Raw genomic sequence first — 20,788 nt, forward strand, 5'->3', positions numbered from 1 at the left:
TATGTAAGTAATTACTTACTATGTAAGTAGAGTGGCAGTTTTTGTTAAGTTCCCCCAATTTCCTTCCCTCAAAACTTCTTAGTATCAGTCAACTAACCAGAATTTATTAAACATGTGTTATGTGATAGGCTCTGGAATACAAATATAAAACTGAAATAGTTTCTCCCTTCAAGGAGCTTATGTTCTATTAGATTCTCTCCTTCCTTAGTGTGCCTGAGGAAGTCTCATAATTCTGGCCTGATCTTTTTAACTTGCATGTATACTTGATCCCCTAGACTCCCAGCTGCTCCTCTTCCCTTTAATCTCTCTCTTTTCAATGACTCTCCTACCTGAATACAAACATTCAGGTCTTCCCTTGATCCTTGTATTCCATCCAGTTACCATCCCATTATCTTCCTGCTCCCCAGACTGCTTGAGTTGCCCATACTTGATGCCCCCATTTCCTTACCCCCAGTCACCCTCTCTCCTCAGCATCTTGCAGTATAGATTCCACTAGCATTGCCCTGAAATTTCTCTCTCAAATGTCACCAATGACTTCATAACTGCCTAATCCATTCATTGGCCTTTATTCTGTCCTCATATTTTGGCCTCTCTATCTATTGAAACTCTTGAGCATTGGCTCTCCTGGTTACTCTCTGCTCCTTAGTCTTTCTAGACATCAATTCTCCCTATTTCCTACCTCTAACTGATCCTTTTTGTCTCCTTCAATAGATCTTTATCCTCTTCCTGAATATTTATGATAACTATTATCCCAAATTCAGTCCTGACCATCTCTATACTCTTTATTTTGGCAATTTCATTTATTCTCAATGCTTCAACTATTACATTTACATAAATGAGTACCAAACCATTATTTTTTAATCCTGACCAGTCCCTTTCCACGCAGTGTCCTCCATTCATGGAATGTATTCTCTCTTCACATCCACCTCTTAGTATCTCATTTTCTTCAAGATTCAAAAGCCACCTTCTACATAAGATCTTTCCTTATTTCACAATTGCTAATGTCTTCCTGCTCCCTCTAAAAAATAACCTTGTATTCATTTTGTATAAACATTCATGTTGCCTTCCCTGATAGGATGTAAACTCAAAGACATGAAAATTCTCTATACTGATTAAACCGCACATGTAGTTTCTGCTGTCCACCCAGACTCCCTTGTTCAAAATTTTGTCATCTCAACTACTATTTCTTGCACATTCTAAATCTTTTTTTTTTTTTTTTTTTTTTTTTACAATTACCCCAATCTGCCTACGTTCACTACCAGCCCCTACTCCTACATCCAGGAAAAGCCATCATTACCTTTTGCCTTAATAATTTCAATATGGAACATATTTCTGCTTTTACTTTCTATTTTCCCCAAATTATCCTTTATCCTGATATGGCACTGATTTTTTTTTTCAGATCTGACCTTGTCAGTAGCCTGCTCAGAGCTCATGAATAGCTTGCTATTACCTCTTGACTAAAGTTCACAGTAGTCTATCATCCCACAATCTGGTACCACACTTTCAGCCTTTTCTAATATTGTTTCTTTCCACATAAGCTGATATCCATCCAAAGCAAAGTATTCACAGTTTTCCAATCCATGATTTGGCATAGGTGTAGTTCCATCAATGCTAATCATGCTGGACATAATCCCTCCATTTCCTAGCAGCTGAGTCTCCATAAGATGGTATGATTGAAAGACATCATTAGCTAGGTAGGGGTAGGTAGGTGTCACAGTGGATAGAACTACCAGCCTAGGAGTCAGGAGGACCAGAGTTTAAACCTCAGATATTTAATATTTACTAGCTGTGTGACCCTGGACAAGTCACTTAATCCCAATTGCCTCACCAAAAAAACCCCAAAAGATGTCATTTGTTGTTGATCCAGGCTTCTAGTGATGAACTTTTCTGCTAAAGCCATATTTTCTTAACTTGTGTTCTTCATCTTCTAAATACATTATTCAGTCAATCTATTTAGAAAATATATTTTCTAAACTTGTGGACTTCATCTTCTAAATATGTTGTTTATCATATAATTTTACATATTTAACACATATTGGACTATCTGCCATCTAGGAAAGGGGGAAGGAGGAGAAAAGTTGTAACAAAAGATTTTGCAAGGGTCAATGTTGAAAAAATTACCCATGCATATGTTTTGTAAATAAAAAGCCCTAATAAAAAATAAATATGTTGTTTATTTCAGTGAATGGCTTTAATCTATTTAGAAAACATAGCAATGGTAGCAGAACACAAAGAAAATCATCACAATCTCCTTCACTACTGCAGTTCTGGAGAGTTATTTTCCTGATTATTTTGTAGCTAATTAGGAAGGAAATTCTCTGCCCTCTTCCCCTAAAAGATCTTCATTGTGTTTGTCAGCATCATTAGTCTTGAAGTAGGCCATGTTAATCTTGAAGTATGCTAATCATGAAAACTGACAAAACAAGGAATTCAAAATATCCATGTCCCACTGGAAAGTTTTGGCACATTTTGATGGAATCAGCCCTTGAGATTTCCCTGTACATTTATAGATAAATTCATAGAATCAAAACTGATTTCCCAAATCTTTTCCCAACTCTTTTGATGGTATTGCCATTCTCCAGGCATCCTGGTTGTAATCCTTGATTCCTTCCTTCCCCTTACCTGCCATATTACATCTACTGCTAATCCCCTCTCTATAAACTTTCACATCTAGTTGCCTCTTTCTCTTTTCTCTCATCATCATTACCTTAGTTCACTGCCTTTTCTCACCAGGATTATTGAAAAAGCCTCTTTGTTTTCTCCCTTGGGTTCCATCTTTCCAGCCTTTTCCTACACATTCAACTACTGTAGTAATCAGAACTCATGCACTATGACCCTTCCCTTCGCAGATACCTCCTAAGAGGTATCTATGCTTAGTATGGCATTTAAAGTCTTCTATAACCTAAATCTAACCTTTATCCCCAACTTTATTTCACCAAGTTCTCTTCATGGATTCTACTAAATGGATTTCATTGTTCTCTTGATAGTTCTCCCATAAATTGATCCTTTTCCTCCCTTGATTTCTTCCATTAACAATCCTTTCTTATAGCTTTCCTCTTTTTTTGATATTACCCCAAGCAGGGGTATGTATATATATATATATATATATTTGTGTGTGTGTGTGTGTGTGTGTGTGTGTGTGTCCTTACCATATGTTGGGAGTGGGATTGAGGAAGAACAATCCATGCCTTATTATGTGGTGGAAAGTGTACTCTAGGAATCTAGAGGAGCTAATCCATCTATGCCCTAAATTAGCTTGCTTAGCTTGGCCAAATTTACTTTTTATGGGATTCTATTCTTTTTGCTGACTGGATCATATTAGTTCAGAAAGTTATTAATCTGAGGTCCATAATTTTTTCGACCTTATTTTTTTATTTTAAAAATGAATGCGTTTAATATCATTTTTCATTAAATCTGTTAACATATATTTTCTTTTTTAAATTAAAGCTTTTTAATTACAAAACATATGCATGGGTAATTTTTTAACATTGCCTCCTATAAAACCTTCTGTTCCAAATTTCCCCTGCCTTCTCCCCTCCTCTCGATGGCAGGTAGTCCAATACATGTTAAATATATTAAAATATATGTTAAATCCAATATATGTATATGTATTTATACAGTTATCTTGCTGCACAAGAAAAATTGGATCAAGAAGGAAAAAAAACTGAGAAAGAAAACAAAATGCAAAAAAACAATAACAGAAAGAGTGAAAATGTTATGTTGTGGTCCACACTTATTTCCCACTGTCCTCTCTCTGGGTGTAGATGGCTCTCTTCATCACTGGTTTGTATCTCCTTGTTGAAGAGAGCCATGTCCATCAGAATTGATCATTGTATAGTCTTGTTCTGCTCATTTCACTTAGCATCAGTTCATGCAAGTTTCTCCAGGCATTTCTGAAATCATCCTGTTGATCGTTTCTTACAGAACAATAATATTCCATAACGTTCACATACCACAATTTACCCAGCCATTCTCCAATTGATGGGCATCCATTCAGTTTCCAGTTTCTGGTCACTACAAAAAGGGCTGCCACAAACATGTTTGCACATGTGGGCCCCTTTCCCTTCTTTAAGATCTCTTTAGGACCTAAGCCCAGTAGAAACACTGCTGGATCAAAGGGTATGCACAGTTTGGTAACTTTTTGAGCATAGTTCCAGATTGTTCTCCAAAATGGTTGGATCCGTTCACAGTTCCACCAACATTGTATCAGTGTCCCAGTTTTCCCATATCCCCTCCAACATTCGTCATTATTTTTTCCTGTTATCTTAGCCGATCTGAGAGGTGTATAGTGGTATCTCAGAGTTGTCTTAATTTGCATTTCTGTGATCAATAGTGATTCAGAGCAGCTTTTCATATGACTAAAAATAGTTTCAATTTCTTCATCTGAAAATTGTCTATTCATATCCTTTGGCCATTTATCAATTGGAGAATGCTTGAATTCTTATAAATTTGAGTCAATTCTCTGTATATTTTAGAAGTGAGACTTTTATCAGAACCTTTAAATGTAAAAATGTTTTCCCAGTTTATTGCTTCCCTTCTAATCTTGTCTGCATTAGTTTTGTTTGTACAAAAACTTTTAAACTTTGTATATCAAAATTATCTATTTTGTGATCAATAATGATCTCTAGTTCTTCTTTGGTCACAAATTCCTTCCTCCTCCACAGATCTAATGTAAACTATCCTATGTTCTTCTAATTTATTTATAATATAATTCTTTATTTCAAGATCATGAACCCATTTTGACCTTATCTTGGTAAACCATTTTATGTGTAGGTCAATGCCTAATTTCTGCCATACTAGTTTCCAGTTTTCTCAGCAGTTTTTGTCAAATAGCGAATTCTTATTCCAAAAGCAGGGTCTCTGGGTTTGTCAAACACTAGATTATTATAGTTATTGGAGATCCATGATTTTAAAAAAATTGGCATCCACATCCAGAGAGAGGACTATGGAGATTGAAATGTGGATCAAGGCATTGGTTTTTTATCCTTTTTTTTGGTGATTATTTTTATTTTTATTTTTTGCAAGGCAATTGGGATTAAGTGACTTGTCCAATGATACACAGCTAGTAAGTGTTAAGTATCTAAGGTCAAATTTGAAGTCAGGTCCTTCTAACTTCAGGGTTGGTGTTCTATCCACTATGCCATATAGCTGCCCCATTTTAAAATCTTTTTAGTTTTTTTTTCTTATGGTTTTTCCCTTTTGGTGTGATTTTTCATGGAAATATGTTTAAAAGATTTGCACATATTTAACCTATATAAGATTGCTTGTTGTCTTGAGGAGGGAGAGGTAAGGGAGGAAGGGATTTTTATTTGGAACACAAAGTCTTACAAAAATGAATGTTGAAAACTATCTTTATATGCATTTAAAAAATTAAAATACTGTTTAAAATGAATTAATCAAAAATACCTTGATAGCTATATCCTAATATGACTTGTTTCCTTTGTACTCCTATGTATTTTATATTCATTTAAAAATTTCATTCTGTAAAGAGATTCTCAGACTTAATTAACCAGACTGCCAAAGGTATCTATGACACAAAAATGGTTAATAATTACTCCTGAATTAGATGATCTCTAAAATACCTTATTTTTTCTTTTTCTCTGGATGTGTCTTATACACATATATTTTTATAATTAAAAATATGCATATAATTAGAAAAGTGTATATAATATATACATTTCTTTTATAACTCCCTCTTACTATCCCGATTTGGAAAAACAAAACAAAACAAAACGTAGTTAGAATAGGCAAAAAAAAAGTCTAGCAAAATTCCTAATAAATTCCTACATTGGCCATGTCTAAAAATGCTATCTTCTGCATTTTAAGTCCATAACTTCTCTAATGTTGATTCATGTTCAGTCCTCCAGATGGCTAGTTTATGATTTCATCAGAGTGCTAAAGTATTTCAAAATATGTTTTCTCGATAATGTTGTTGTCATTGTGTAAACTGTTTCCTTAGTTCTATTCAGCTTATTTTGAATCAGATCATAGACTCTGTGGTACACTCTCCCATCATTATTTATAGAGTCTAGGAGAAAGTGAAATTCATGATTAGAGAATGAATATGGCAAAAGGGTTACTTATATTTCCTACTTGAAGGAAATCTTTTTTTCCCAATTTCTCCTAAAGTGGTAGAGCTTTTTATTGTGTCCTTGCAATTCTAAAAGCTGTCTTTCCTAGGAGTATCTAGTTAGTCATTGGTGCTGATTTGGATATTGCCACCATCACTGCTGTTCCTGGATTATACTAAGACTCTGACAAAATGTCCTTAAAGGGGATGTCCCAAGATAGGAAGGAGAGAAATGATCTCCTATTCATTTCACCAATTTATTCTCTCCCAGGGATTGGCTGGCATTGCACTCACCTTGACATTGGCCAGAAAGGGTTTCTCTATGTTCCCAACTAGCTTTTTATTTTAAAGGTCTATGGGAGCATGGTCAAGTTCATTTATTAATTTACTTCACCCAAATCCTATACTTCCTTCTTCAAAATTGATCAAGGATTTTTTCATTCCTAATTAAAGTGCTTTTAATATATGAATTGATTGATTCAAAAGAGATCTTCTATGGCCTTCTTCTAATCTACTTTATACTTCTAGTTGATTGACTCAGTAGAGAAGTTGTATCCTCTGTAATAATTATGGTAGAAGTATAATATCTCTCTTAGAATTGGATCATAGGATTTAAGGAAGCTTACGTTTTTAAAGTGTAGAAATTCAATTGTTTTTTAGTCACTTCCCACTTTTGTAATTCTATTTAAGATTTTTTTGGCAAAGATACTGGAGTGGTTTGTCATTTTCTTCTTCAGCTTATTTTTCATATGAGGAAACTGAGGCAAACATTAAATAACTTGGTCAGGATCACACAACTAGTAAATATCTGAGACTGGATTTGAACTCAGGAAAATGAATCTTTCTAAATCTTGGCTATCTACTGTACCACCACCACCTACCTCTCCCCAAAGTGTGGGAAATGAGGCCCAAAGTAGCTAAGTGACTCCAGAGTATAGTCACTTTAGCTACTCCAGAGTATAGTAAGTAGCAGAATTAACTATTCAAAATGAAACTTTTTCATTTTGCCAAAAACCTGGATTTTTAATACCCAATTTTAATGTTGTTTCAAGCAGAATTTAGCTAGTTTTGATGAGAACATTATAATAATCATGAAAATAATAATATGTAAAGAAATGAAATAAACTAAGGTCACTTTCTATTTTTCACATATAAATAAATATTAGGAAATAACAGAGCCAGAGGTAGAGAAGGAAATAAGAAATACAGAGCTAGTCTGAGTAATTAACATTTGGCTAGTATCTATGGCGCCTTTCTCTCTCTTCCAATTCCTTTTTCTCCCTTGCCCTTGTCACAGACACACATCCATCCATCTCTACTAAGTACTCAGCATGACAATTAAAAGAAGGTCACGGTTTCATACCTAGGATAAAGGACTTGTGTGTTCTTTCCAAAGACAACAGCTGCTAGGAAAAAATTCAGCTCACACTATGAACAAGGACTTAATGTAATAATAATCTTCCATCGAAGACAGCCCCTCCCTTGGGCCCCAGACACAAATAGTTTTTATCACTACTGTCTATGGGCTTGGACAGTAGGCAGCAGGTGATGAGATTGTTTTGAATGTTGACATTTTTCTTGGAGGTTTGGGCAAAATGATCACTGAAACCTGGTCCTGTTATTGACAGGAACTCATTGTGAGAGCAAAATCTCATAAGAAGTGAGAGACTTCTTGTCTGTGAGTGCAACTTAGACTTTGTCCATGAGAACATCAATAGACTTCATTAGCAAAACTACTGGTTTTTCCACAGATGACTTGACACAGTCTGACAGTTTCCTGGCAGTATTTAATCAAACAGAGGGTTTGAAACACATTTGGCTACTGTTCTGTGGGTCAGTTCCTCAGCTATCTCTTAGAGTTCTTGTTTTCCCCTTTAGAGAATCATAAAATCTCAGAGTTGAAAGGGACTACTGGGTCACCTAATCGAGCCCATTTTTCAGAAGAAATAACTTTTACAATACAGTAATGTCCCGTGATAGAAAACTTTCTACTTCTTGACACAGTATTGTATGTTTACACAATTTCAATTATTATAATAATAGTAATACCCCCTTTAAAAGTGAGATAAGATAATCAACAGGATAAGCTTTATTAGTTAATACTTCTTGACTGAATTAATCGTAACAGGGCTTGTTTGTATCCTTGAATAAATAAAAGCCATTGGTAAACTGATAACTGAGAAATTTGTAAATAAAGGAGAAGCTATCTCATAATCAGGTAGATATTCCAAGGGTCTGAAAGTGAAGAGGAAGAAGCAAGAACATTCAGAGCTGAGCCAAGGACCAGCAGCACAGGGCAACCAGCAAAAGGACAAATAGAAGATAGAACCAGAATATAGCAGAGATATTAAAGAAGTGCATCATCACTACAAGCTTCTCAGAGCAGAAAACCTGAGCTAATGTCAATATTGTATCTACCTACTTAAGGTTGTGGGAAGTCCTAAGTAAAGGTCTTCTTTTCCCTTAACTTCCTCTCCTGGTTCATGTTGATCAACTATAATTTAAATCTGCTGCTTTATTAATACAACATTCCTTGTAATCTGAATTTTGCTTCAGATGAAAAGCATTCATAGCTTAATTAGAGTTGGATATAAATTTTAAAAAAATATTTATTGTATTTGTTATTTGTTTTTGTATAAAAATGGGCCTGAGTGTTGGGACTTTTCTTGAGTAGGGCCTAAATTTAGTAAATAAGTTCATAAATTTTCATTTGAAATAAACTCCTAAAACCACAAAGAAAGGAACCACATGGATCTTAAAGGGCCATTATATTGCCCCTCAACTTAAAATGGCCTAATTATTTGCACTGGTTGTTGCATATAGAACACAAAGGACTTTCCCCAAAACAACTTTGTGAGGTGCATAGTTCAAGCAATTGTGTTCAAAACTTTATAGGTGAGAAAACCTAGAGGAGAAATTAAGTGACTTGTCCATAGTAAAATAGATAGTAAATGATGTGGCTAACTCCCATCTGACTATAAAGCCATGATTTAAGTCTCCTGACTAAATCCATTGTTCTTTTCAACATATCATAAGGCCTTTTAGAAAGTTTTTTCTTTTATAAAACTCAAATCTTCTTCTTTACAAAATCCTTTATAATCCTATTTCATCTTCTTGGGTGAGAACTTATTAAATTCTCTCTTGTACAGAATAAATATACTCTTTGTATACAGCCTTATCTCTAGTCTTCTTACCATTCTTGGTCACCATCTTCTAAATGTTTTTCAGCTTGTCAATATCCTTCCTATACAGTGTGATTCCCAGTTGAGCTCTGACAGAAAAAGAGTGCAGTGAAATTATCACTTCACCCACCTTTTTTTGGATGATATTTTTTTTAGTATAGTTTATGATTTCATTAGCTTTTTTGTCTATAATATTAGATAATGTCTATTAATATCATCTATAATATTATAATATCCCTAGGATGTCCATCCAAATGCATATTGAATGTACTACTGCAATTATACTTTTATTCAGCTCATATTTTTCCTTGTCTGTGATACTCAATTTTATCATTCAAATAACCCAGACAAAACATAAATGAAACTAATCAGGAATGATTTGTTTTTAACTGAACTTGTGCTGACTCAGTGATTTAATTGCTAATATCCTACCTTTTCAATATTGTGTTTTATGATTTTGTCAGAAATCAAAGTAAAGTACTCTCCAGTTGTTTAAAGAATCACCTATTTCTTCCCTTTTGAAAATTAAGACAAAATTTGCCCTTTTCAAGTTCTGTAGTACCTCTCCCATTTTCTGGGAAAAGGGCAAATTTTGTTTCACTTTTCTTGTGGTTCAGTTCCAACTTGGCTATTTTGGATCTATATTGTATTTTCTTTGGCATAATGAATAAAAGGATGAATGAATGAGGGATAAAGAATAGAGATTAGACTGCTAATTTCATTGGCACAGAGCTCTGAGATAAGTTTAGCATCTTCTTTGCAATTATAGTCTTAGAAAGTTGCTTAGAACACTGAGAAAGTAAGTGATTTTCCTAGGGATACAGAAACAATTATGTGTCAGAGGTAAGAATTGCAGTTGAATAACTATCCATTAAGCTATGTGAGATCATGATATTTATTATAAAGTAAGACAGTCTCTATCCTAGAGAAATTTACAATTAATAATAAGTTAATAACTAATGATAAGTCACAAGAATGATGAGTAAGAATAAATGGGGGATTGTCAAGTCTTTTATGGAAATAATAGTAGTACTGGTTTGATTAGCAGACACTGTCCCAGAAAAGAAGTCTCAGAGCTGAGTGTATTAACTTCCTTTTCCTCTACAGGAATGTCTTATACAGATGGCACTTTTCTATTTTTGGGAAGGGGAGAAGTGGTATGGCAGCTAGAAGGATGCCTGGAGTGGATAGAGGAAACAGAAGCAAAATAGAAATATTTTATTCAGCTTCTTGGATTTGCTTTTTTAATTCATAGTTCCATTTGTTGATTTCAAGTAAAAATATTCCTAACTGGTAAGAAGGCTTAATCAATGAACAAATATTTACTGAGCACATTCTAGGAGCCAAACTCTGTTCTAAGCAACATGAGGCTTACCGAAAAAGGTATGATGTCAACCCTGTCCTTAAGTAACTTACAAGCTAGTTGAAATTTAAGACTGAAATTTGTTTGCAAAAATAGTAAAAAGTCATTAATTCACTTTTGGTGGACTTATTTGGTCCAGATGTTCTAGAAAGTAATTTGGAGTGTACCTCAAATGTCACTAAAGGTCTGCATACTCTTTGATCCATCAATAGTAAGACCATTAGATTTTTTTCCCCAAAAAGATCAAGGACAAAAGGAAAGAAATCGGGTATAAGAAGTATTTATAGCAGAATTTTGTTGTTGCAAAGAACTGGAAACTAAGATACTCATAAAGTAAGAAATGATTCAACAAATGATGGTATATAAATAACAAAATATTAATGAGCCATAAGAAATGATCAAAGCAATAAATTCAAAGAAATTTAGGAAGATTTGCAGGTTGAATTGAGTAGAACAAGGAAAACAACTTTAAAAATGACTATAAAGGAAAACGACCAAGAAAGTTAAGATCTGTGAACAACACTCTGATAAATCACCTCTTGAGAAGACTGCAGTAGATAGAGCACCAGCCCTAAAGTCAGGAGGACCTGAGTTCAAATTTGGTCTTAGACACTTAGCACTTTCTGGCTGTGTGACCCTAGGCAAGTCACTTAACCACAATTGCCTCAGCCCAAAAAGAAGAAGAAGAAGAAGAAGAAGAAGAAGAAGAAGAAGAAGAAGAAGAAGAAGAAGAAGAAGAAGAAGAAGAAGAAGAAGAAGAAGAAGAAGAAGATTGATGAATCATGCTTCTCACCTCTTGGCAGAGATGATGGACTAGTGATAAAAATGTAATAGATCTTATCAGACACAGATTATATGTAAATTTGTTTTTCTTGATTACAATTTGATTTTTTTGAGGGGGATGTACAGAAATAGGGAGAGTATGGAAAGATACTAATAGTGATTCATATAGACACACACATACACACACACACACAGAGAGAGAGAGAGAGAGAGAGAGAGAGAGAGAAATTTAAAAAAGAGCATCAATCAAACATTTAAAGATTAGGCAGAAAAGAGCAGACATTGAAAAGCAGAATAATTTTGTGACTATTGGGTTAAATTTAATATATAAAAACTATGTAAAAAACAGGTAGTATAGAAGTTCATAGTTTAATATACACTCCTTTTTATGCTCTTTATATGCTGAAATATTCATGTTTGTTAAGTTTATAACTACATTTTTAAATTATGAAAATAAAAAGATAGTAAGCACTGGGATACATCAGGAAGAATGAGGAGCTCAGAATCAGAGGACCTGAACTTGAAAATTGATTCTGTCACTTTCTTCCTGAGTGATCATGTACAAATCAGATAAATTCTCTGGTTCTCAATTTCCTTAATCTGGAGGAGAGGATTAGATTAGATAATCTCTAAAATCCCTTCTAGTTCTAAATTAATAATGTGATAAACACTAAAGGATGTAGTAAAAACTAGAGTTGTAGGGGTTCAGAGGAAAGAGAGATTATTTAAGTTTGAGCATCCCACAAATGGGAGAAAAATGATTTTCAAGAACCAGGAGCCTTGAGTAGCCCCCTTGCCATTGTGCTCTCTAAGTTTCAAGCTTATTTCCACTGCACCCTATCCCCCTGACTTTGTATGTACTCATGAAAATGTATGTCACAAACTTTGACTTTTATGTTGAGTGCTCTTAATGTACTACCCTGGTAAATACCTCTTTCTACAATCTATTAAGGATGGCTAACTCCAGTACAATGCAAAACAGTGTAGTTCAGTACAATAGAATTCAATATAATGTAACACAAAAATATGCAATAACCATTTAAGTGTTGACTATGTTCCAGGTATTATGCTAAGCACTAGATATACAAATAAGAAAAAGAAAAACCATTCCTGCCCTCAAAGTACTTCTACACAACATGCAAAAGGAAGCAGAAAAAGAGAAGAGGTAGAGAGATGGTGGGGTTGAAGCCAAGCAATGTAGCTATTGAAACTAAAGAGTTGGCTGAGCTTCGAGACCCTCAGTAAATGGAGGTTGCGGGAGTTTTTAGCTCTATCTTCCAGCTTCTAAATAAGAGACAGAAGTAACTGAGGGTACTGATGCAGTGTGAGTGCCAAAATGGCAGCAATCCCCATGATGATGAATCCCCTAGTGATAAGTTTATCACTTGGGGGATGAGGAAGGAATGATGATGACATAGTTAAAGCTAAGCAGCACAAATGGTGACAAAATGATTCTAAATTGTTGATCTTGGAAGTTCACTGAGGGCTTGAGCCAATGGCAGTAGACAGTGATTTCTTATCCCTAAAATCCTGAGGAAGACATTGTAGTTCAGTTCTGGGGTCTTGTCTCATCAGTGGGAGTGGAAGTTAGGATAACTCTCAGAATCCACATGGACATACCTGGGTGACTTTAAGTATATAATGTAATCAACAAATATTCCATTAAGTATCTGCAATGTTCTAGGCAATGTGCTATATGCAAGACATGGAAGAACAAATAATGAAACAATTCCTACTAGGAAAAGGGCGTATATTCAAATGAGAGGAGGGGGAGGAAGTAATAAGCACAATGTACAAGCATAAAGTAAATAAATACAAATATATACAAAATAGTTAAATATAAGGTAGTTTGGGAGGGTGGACACTAAAGGCTTCATGAAAAAGGGAGGTACACTCTGAAGCTACACCCTAAAGGAAGAGAGAGATTCTGTGAAACAGAAGAGAGGAGACAGTAACTTTTAGGCTTGGGGAGTGACCACCACAAAAGGCCAGAAATGGGAGAGGAAGTGTTGTGAGAGGAATAGAGAGAAAGCCAGTTTGGCTGAGAATTGAAAGGAGGGAAGGAAGAAGAGAGAGAGAGAGAGAGAGAGAGAGAGAGAGAGAGAGAGAGAGAGAGAAGAGAGAGAGAGAGAGAGAGAGAGAGAGAGAGAGAAAGAGAAAGGGAGGAAGGAAAGAGAAAGGGAGGAAGGAAAGAAGGAAAGAGGAAAGAAAGAAGTGTTTATTAAATATTTCCTGTGTGCCAGGCACTGTGGTAAGCACTTTACAACTATCTCATTTGATCTTCATCACAAGCCTGGGAGATAGATTATCATCCCCTTTTACAAATAAAGAAAGTGAAGCAAACAGAAGTTAAGTGAGTTGCATAGGGTTCATACAACTAGTAAAGTAGGTGGCTAGATTTATGCTCAGGCTGTTCTGATTCTAAACTCAGTGCTCAATTCACTGCACCATTTTAGAAAGATTTTCAAGAAAGGAATGAATAATGCATAACATTGGAAAGATAAGCTTGGGACCATGCTGTGAGAAGTTTCTATTTGAGTCTAGCAACAATGGGAAGCTACTGAATTTTACTGAGCAGGAGAGTTACAGCCTTATCTGAGAGAGAGAGAGGAGAGGGAGAGGGAGAGGGAGAGGGATAGGGAGAGGGGGAGGGAGAGGGAGGGGAAGGGAGAGGGAGAGGGAGGAGGAGGGGGAGAGGGAGAGGGAGAGGGAGAGGGAGAACAAACTATGGAAACTGAATGCAGAGATCAAGGCATACTATTTTCACTTTTTTCCCCCTTCCTCATGGTTTTTCCTTTTTGTTTTGATTTTTCTTTCACAACTTGACTAATATGGAAAATGTTTAAAATGATTGTACTTGTATAACCTATATCAGATTGCTTGCTGTCTTCAGGAGGGAGAAAAATTTGGAACTCAATCTTATGGAAATGAATATTGCATTAATTTAAGCCTGAGGTAAAATTCCAAATAATTAGTTTGGATATTGGTAAAAGCAATTATCATTACTTTCAGATGATTCTGAGATTTGTACCATGTGGATCCTGAACAAAAATTCCAAGCACTCTTAGAAGTTGTTTTTCTTGAGTATATCAACAAATACTGCTGGTGGTTATGATTCTATTATATGGGAAATTTTGGTGTGTTTCTATTTTCTATTGGCTATATAACTTTTTGAAATGGAGTATACAATTATGGTTTTTAAATGCATTAAAGTTTATGACCTGTCTATTAATTTTAAACTGGCTGGAGATGATATGAATATTAAAGATCATATTCACTTAAAGCAATAAGCTATGCATTGAATTTATAGTAAGAGTCATTGAAGGTTTTTGAGGAGGTGGGTAACATGATGAAAGTAGCCCTTAAGGAAGTTAACTTTGGCAAGGTGGATTGCAGCAAGAAGAAATTACCAGCTAAGGAGTCATTGCATTTATCTAAGCATTAAGTAAAATTTCAACTAATCCAAGTATCAGTATAATCATGTATTACTAATTTCAAGAATTGATTCCGAGATTTGCATCTCATTGGCACTAAACATTTCTGAGCATCTTTAGATGATGTTTTTCTTTTCTATTTTGAAAAAAAAATTAGAAGTAACTTTTAAAGTGGGTATTCTATTAGAAAATTATGGTGTGGTTTTATTTTATATTTGCTACAAAAGCGTTAAAATGGTATATGCAATGATGGCTTTAAAATGAATTATTTTACAACTTAACTAGTGATTTTGAGTTGAAGATGAATAACTAGTTCATGTAGAACAAGAAGTCATATATGGGTATCCTAACTTTAAATCTTATAATCATATAATAAGATGCAGAAATATCAATATTTGTGATTCATAAAATCCATTTCAAGTTAAGAGTTTGACAATCAGGATAATGAAGAACCTGATTAATGTGCCCTGTAAAGATTGGATGAAGAAAGTGGGCTTCTTTAGCCTGAAGAATTGGAGGTCAGGGCAATGTAATGAGCCATAATATGTGTGTATTTATACATATACATAATATATCCTATAAATAAGTAAATATGTATATGAATTTGCAGGTATATATATATATATGTGCATGTGTGTATATGTATGTGTATGTGTATAAATTAATATATGAGCATACATTAGAGATATTGCAGAATGCAATAAAGTAAATAACACAATAAAGCAAGTCACACAATTTTTTTGTTTTCTCAGTACATATAAAAATTACGTTTACACTATACTAAAATCTATTAACTGAGCAACAGCATTATATCTATGTACATATCTTATTTTAAAAATTCTTTATTGCTAAAAAGTGTTAACCATCATCTGAGCTTTTATTGAGTTATAATCTTTTTGCTGGTGAAGGGTCCTGTTGTTGCTTGATGTTGATGGCTGCTGATTGATAAAGGTGGTTGTTTGTGATGATTGGGTATCTCTGGCAATTTCTTAAAATAAAGCAACAATCAAGTTTACCATATCTATTGACTCTTCCTTTCACTTGGACATTTAAGAGATCATTATAGGATTATTAAACATTTATTGATGAAGTTTTAAGTCATATATGGGAGCAGTTCATGGTGCCCCAAAACAATTACAATAGTGACATTAAAGATCATAGATCACCCATGACAGGCATACTAATAAAGAAAAAGTTTGAAATACCGTTAAAAATTACCAAAATGTGATACAGAGGCATGATGTGAGCACATATTATTGGAAAGGCGACTTGTTTAATATAAGGTCACCATAAACTTTCATAGATAAAAAAAACAATAGTTGTGAAGTACAGTTAGATGAAGTACTATAAAACAAAGTGTGCCTACACATAATTTGGGACATAAACTTATAAACTTGTGTGTGTGTGTGTGTGTGTGTGTGTGTGTGTGTGTGTGTATGTATGTATAGAGTTGTCCCGAAGTGGAACACACTTTTATTGGAATCTCCCTTATTGCAGCTTTTTAAGTTAAGGTAGACAATCATTTGTTAGAATTATTGCTGAGGGAAATTTTTGTGTTCTGCTATGGGTTGCATTAGAAATATAGCCTCTGAGGTCCCTTCTACCACTGAGGGTCTATGATCATGTAATATTTAGACAGTATTGTTTTTCTATTTTTAATTGTTCTTAGTAAAAAATAAATAATTTTCAATATCATTCATCATCCATGAACATTGCTCTTGTTATTTAGTCATTTTTTAGTCATGTCTGACTCTTTGTGATCCTATTTAAGGTTTTCTTGGCAAACATTTTGGAGTGATTTATCATTTCCTTCTCTAGCTCATTTTACAGATGAGGAAACTGGCAAACAGGATTAAGTGACTTGCTCAGGGTCACACAGTAAGTTGCTGAGGCTAAATCTGCACACAGAAAGAGGAGTCTTTGATTTCAAGCCTGACACTCTTATCTACTGCTTCATCTAGTGGCCTTCATGAACATTATTATTAAATTTTCAGAGTCCATGACACTATGAGAGGATACAACTCATGAAGAACACTCAAGCCTAAGACAAATTCCATTTTTACTACTTCATTTTGAATCTAAAGTTAAAAATTTTAATTCGCATCTTTACTCCAAAGAGAAGAAAAATTGGTAGGCCTAACTAAACACAGAGGTCTACATACAGTACCACAGAATCCACTTTATTTTTTATTTTTTTTAAATTTTATTTTATTTAATAATAACTTTGTATTGACAGAATCCATGCCAGGATAATTTTTACACGACATTATCCCTTGCAATCACTTATGTTTCGTTTTTTTCCCCTCCCTCCCTCCTCCCCCCCCCAAGATGGCAAGCAGTCCTATATATGTTAAATATGTTGCAGTATATCCTAGATACAATACATATTTGCAGAACCGAACAGTTCTCCCGCTGCACAGGGAGAATTGGCAGAATCCACTTTAAATTGGAATTCCATTCTAACTGATTAGTTTCTAAGCATTTGATTTTTTAATGGCAAAATTCTTTGTTTGCTCTTCATTACCCCCCTGAGTTTTAATCCTAATAAAGGAAAAGGACATTTGAAACATAAAAATTCTTTTAAGTTCATGGAAAAATGGATATTATGGATTCAAAGAATTCCTTTTACATGAAATTATTCTTTTTGGCCTGCATCCATTGTTTCTTCAAAGAAACAAAGGATTCCTTATATCCAGGTAAAACTGAATGTATTTCATTTAAGTTTTCTAATTTAGACCTCACATTGCTTTTTTTTAATAAAGCTTTTTATTTTCAAAACATATGCATGGATAATTTGACAACATTGACCCTTGCATAGCCTTGTGTTTCAGATTTTCTCCTTCTTTCCTCCACCCCTCTGATATGGAAAGCAATTCAATATATGTTAACATGTTAAAATATATGTCAAATCCAAAATGTATAAACATATTTATACAATTCTCTTGCAGCATAAGAGAAATCATATTAAAAAATAAAATAAATGAGTAAAAAAACCAAAATAAGCATTTGATTTTGCATGAAGAACACAGGGGTAAGGTACATGGCAGAGAATGTATTGCTATTCTAGTTCCAGATGGTATAGAAAAATAATTCCCAAGGACAAGACAATGACAAGCAAGGTAAGAAAAGTAAGAAAATAGGCAATTATTGTTTTATGACATTAAGAAGACAAAATTCCAGTTACAGAAAATGTGGGGTCAGCCAACCCTGGATCTGTGTATAACTATGCCAAGTCATTTCTATATGAAATATCATAGGATCAGTTGGTGCTGGAAGGAAACTTAGAGACCAGCTAGTACAACCTCCTCATTTTACAAATGCCAGAATACTAAGATTCATAAAGGGAAGAGCACTAGCACAAGGTCAGATAGATAGTAAGTAGTAAATGTTAAAGCTTCTGGCAGATTACCACCAGAAAACCTGTTTACTCTACATAGTCTTAACTATGGATGACCTTGGGAGATGGGGCATTCCTATTGAAACAAATGTGGGTCTATATTGGGGGAAATAGTGCAAAGAGAGGGACATGAGAAAAATGGAAAGTTATAAGAGGAGTTAAAGAATCAGCAAATTCAAGAATAAGAGTAGAAGATTGAGAAAGAAGCTAGATAGCAGTATAGGAACAGAGCAGAATGGGAGTAATTAAGAGCTTCATTTTCACTATTTTACATAATCTCTTGAAATCTGGCTTGGGAAAAGAGGTCATAGTAACATAGATTTAGAACTGAAAAGGACCTTGGAGATTATTGAGTCTAATATCCTCATTTTATAGATGAAGAAAATCAAGATACACAGATAAGACATGATTTTCTCAGGATCACATAGCTAATGAGTATTTGAGTTTGGAACCAAGTTTAGCCTTATTTCAAGTCCCATATTGTATCCACTCTATTCTGCTGAGTATTTTCCCCAGCTCTTTGTAACTGGGGATAGAGGTTGAATTTCTCAAGATGTTAGTATATTGTACTTTGCCTTCTGAAGATTGAAAAGAGGCAGAAACATGGGGCCTAAAGGTCGGAATCAGGATTAAGGCCCTGCCTTTCTATGCTCTAGCCATTAAATGAAATATGAAATCTTTGGTCAGTAACAGGAATATAGAGGACTTCTATCCTGGGAGAAAAGATTCTCTATGTGTAAGTCAGATGATTCCAAGGAACTCTTAATGTTTTTGAGACTAGTTCAGTTTCAAAGAGGGTGATACATCAACATATATAGTGAACAAAGTTATTTTAGGAACAAAATACATGCGGAGCAAAGTTCTTTTAGGAATAAGCTAGGAATCTGTGCTCTCTTGATTTCCATTATCAGAGGTAATATCTAAATTTAGGTTAGCACTAATGTAATGGTCTTTTCTTAGTGTTCATCCTTATTGACTTCTCTTTGATACTGTTGCCCAGTAGTGGTCTCCTATTTATTTTTTTTCTTATTGGGATTTCAGAACACTATACATTTTCAGGTTCTTTTTCTAACTCATCTGATCATTTTTTCTGTTTCCTTTGTTTGATCATCATACATATCCTATTCCTTAAATGTGAGTATTTGGGATTGTGTCTTGAGCTCTTTTCTCTAATCTCTACAATCTGACTCATGATCTTCCAGATGTTTTCTTATGTCCATGTTGATGACTCTGCAGAGCTTCCTATACAGCTCATCTTTCTCCTAATCTCCACTCCTGTATCACCAATTTCCTACTAGACATACACTACCCTAAATATCATCGGTTCTTTAGGTATCTCAAATTCAACAGGATGAAAACAGAATTTATTATCTTTTCCCAAATCTACATTCCTCTTCCTAATTTCCAATTTTCTTTTGAAGGTATGACCATATGATTTTCTAGGTTCACATCCCAGGGGTCATCTTTGACATTTTACACTCCCTCACATCCCTAATGCCAAATCTTTTCAATCCTATTTCCATATTGTCAGTCAAATCCAACCCTTTCTCTAGACCCAGAGTATTTATCCTCTAAGCCATTATCAAAATGATATTCCTAAAATACAAAGGACAGAGAATTTATATCATGTCTCTAAGAGAAGTTTAAGTGAGTGATTCCTTATTTGGCGTTTACATTTTTTTCTTATCTGGCTCTAGCCCATCTTTCTAAACTAATTTCATATTGCTTCCCCACACAGATTTCTCTATATTCTAGTTACACTACCTACTTGAGGTCCCCCTTCCCTATATACACATTTGATTTCTCACTTCCCTATTTTTACCCAAGCTCTTGCCTCTTATTCCTAGAATGGTCTTCCCTCCCACCTTACCCTTAGAATCTTTCAAAACTTCCAGCAAAACTCATTTAAAATGTCATTTCCTACATGAAACCTTTCCTGACTTCCATCTCTTGAGCACTCCCTTTCCCAGACCACAGTTTATATGTAATTTGTACTTATTAATATATGTGTATGTTGTTTTCACAAAGTAGAAGGTGGGTTCCTGAAAGTAAAAGCTTTTCTTTTTCTGGTAGTATCAAGCATTATATGGGACACATAGTAGGTAAACAACATAGGTGTTTCTTGAATACATTTGTGGAAACAAACTGGTAGCTCAGATGATTATAAAAGAGTAGGGAGAGACTTTAAAAGCCATCAAATCAATTCCCTCATTTTACAGATGATGAAACTGAGGCACAGAGAAGCTAAATCATTTTTCTGGATTTACACAGCTTGTGAGCATCTAAGAAAGAATTTAAATTGAAGTCTGACACTAAGTCCAGCATGTCACTGGTTGACTAATTGATCAAGAGCTGCATATATAGGTTTTTGTTGTTTTGGAGTTGTGTGTGGGTTTTTTTTTTTTTATATGTGTCTGGGAAACATAAACCATACTCGGGACAAATAGATGGAAGTCTTCTCAGTGTAGGAAGAAGATAAAGGACCTGAGTACATCATAGTACAACCATCTAAATTTTAGTTCCTACTGGGAACAGAGTCTATCTACCTATCTATCTATC

At 34.5% G+C, this 20,788-nt stretch overlaps 1 protein-coding gene and 1 long non-coding RNA gene across 3 annotated transcripts in view; one reads left to right on the plus strand and one right to left on the minus strand.

Moving 5' to 3' along the window:
• The window catches only part of ASB5 (ankyrin repeat and SOCS box containing 5), a 90,427-nt gene that overhangs the window by 41,036 nt on the left and 28,603 nt on the right, over nt 1-20,788 (minus strand). Inside the window, exon 1 of one of the 2 annotated variants that reach the window (XM_051967382.1) lies at nt 330-3,044. The exons of the other annotated variant lie outside the window; for it this stretch is intronic. Within the exon in view, the coding sequence (XP_051823342.1) occupies nt 330-384 (55 nt within the window). The 5' untranslated portion in view covers nt 385-3,044. Of the gene's footprint in view, nt 1-329; nt 3,045-20,788 lie in introns of those variants that run through there. 2 annotated transcript variants of the gene reach the window in all.
• Nucleotides 1-20,788, plus strand: part of LOC127541982 (uncharacterized) — a 77,599-nt gene that overhangs the window by 7,674 nt on the left and 49,137 nt on the right. The gene's annotated exons all lie outside the window — the stretch shown is intronic.

The sequence above is a fragment of the Antechinus flavipes genome, chromosome 6, assembly GCF_016432865.1.
Source record: "Antechinus flavipes isolate AdamAnt ecotype Samford, QLD, Australia chromosome 6, AdamAnt_v2, whole genome shotgun sequence".
Classification (NCBI taxonomy): Eukaryota; Metazoa; Chordata; class Mammalia; order Dasyuromorphia; family Dasyuridae; genus Antechinus; species Antechinus flavipes.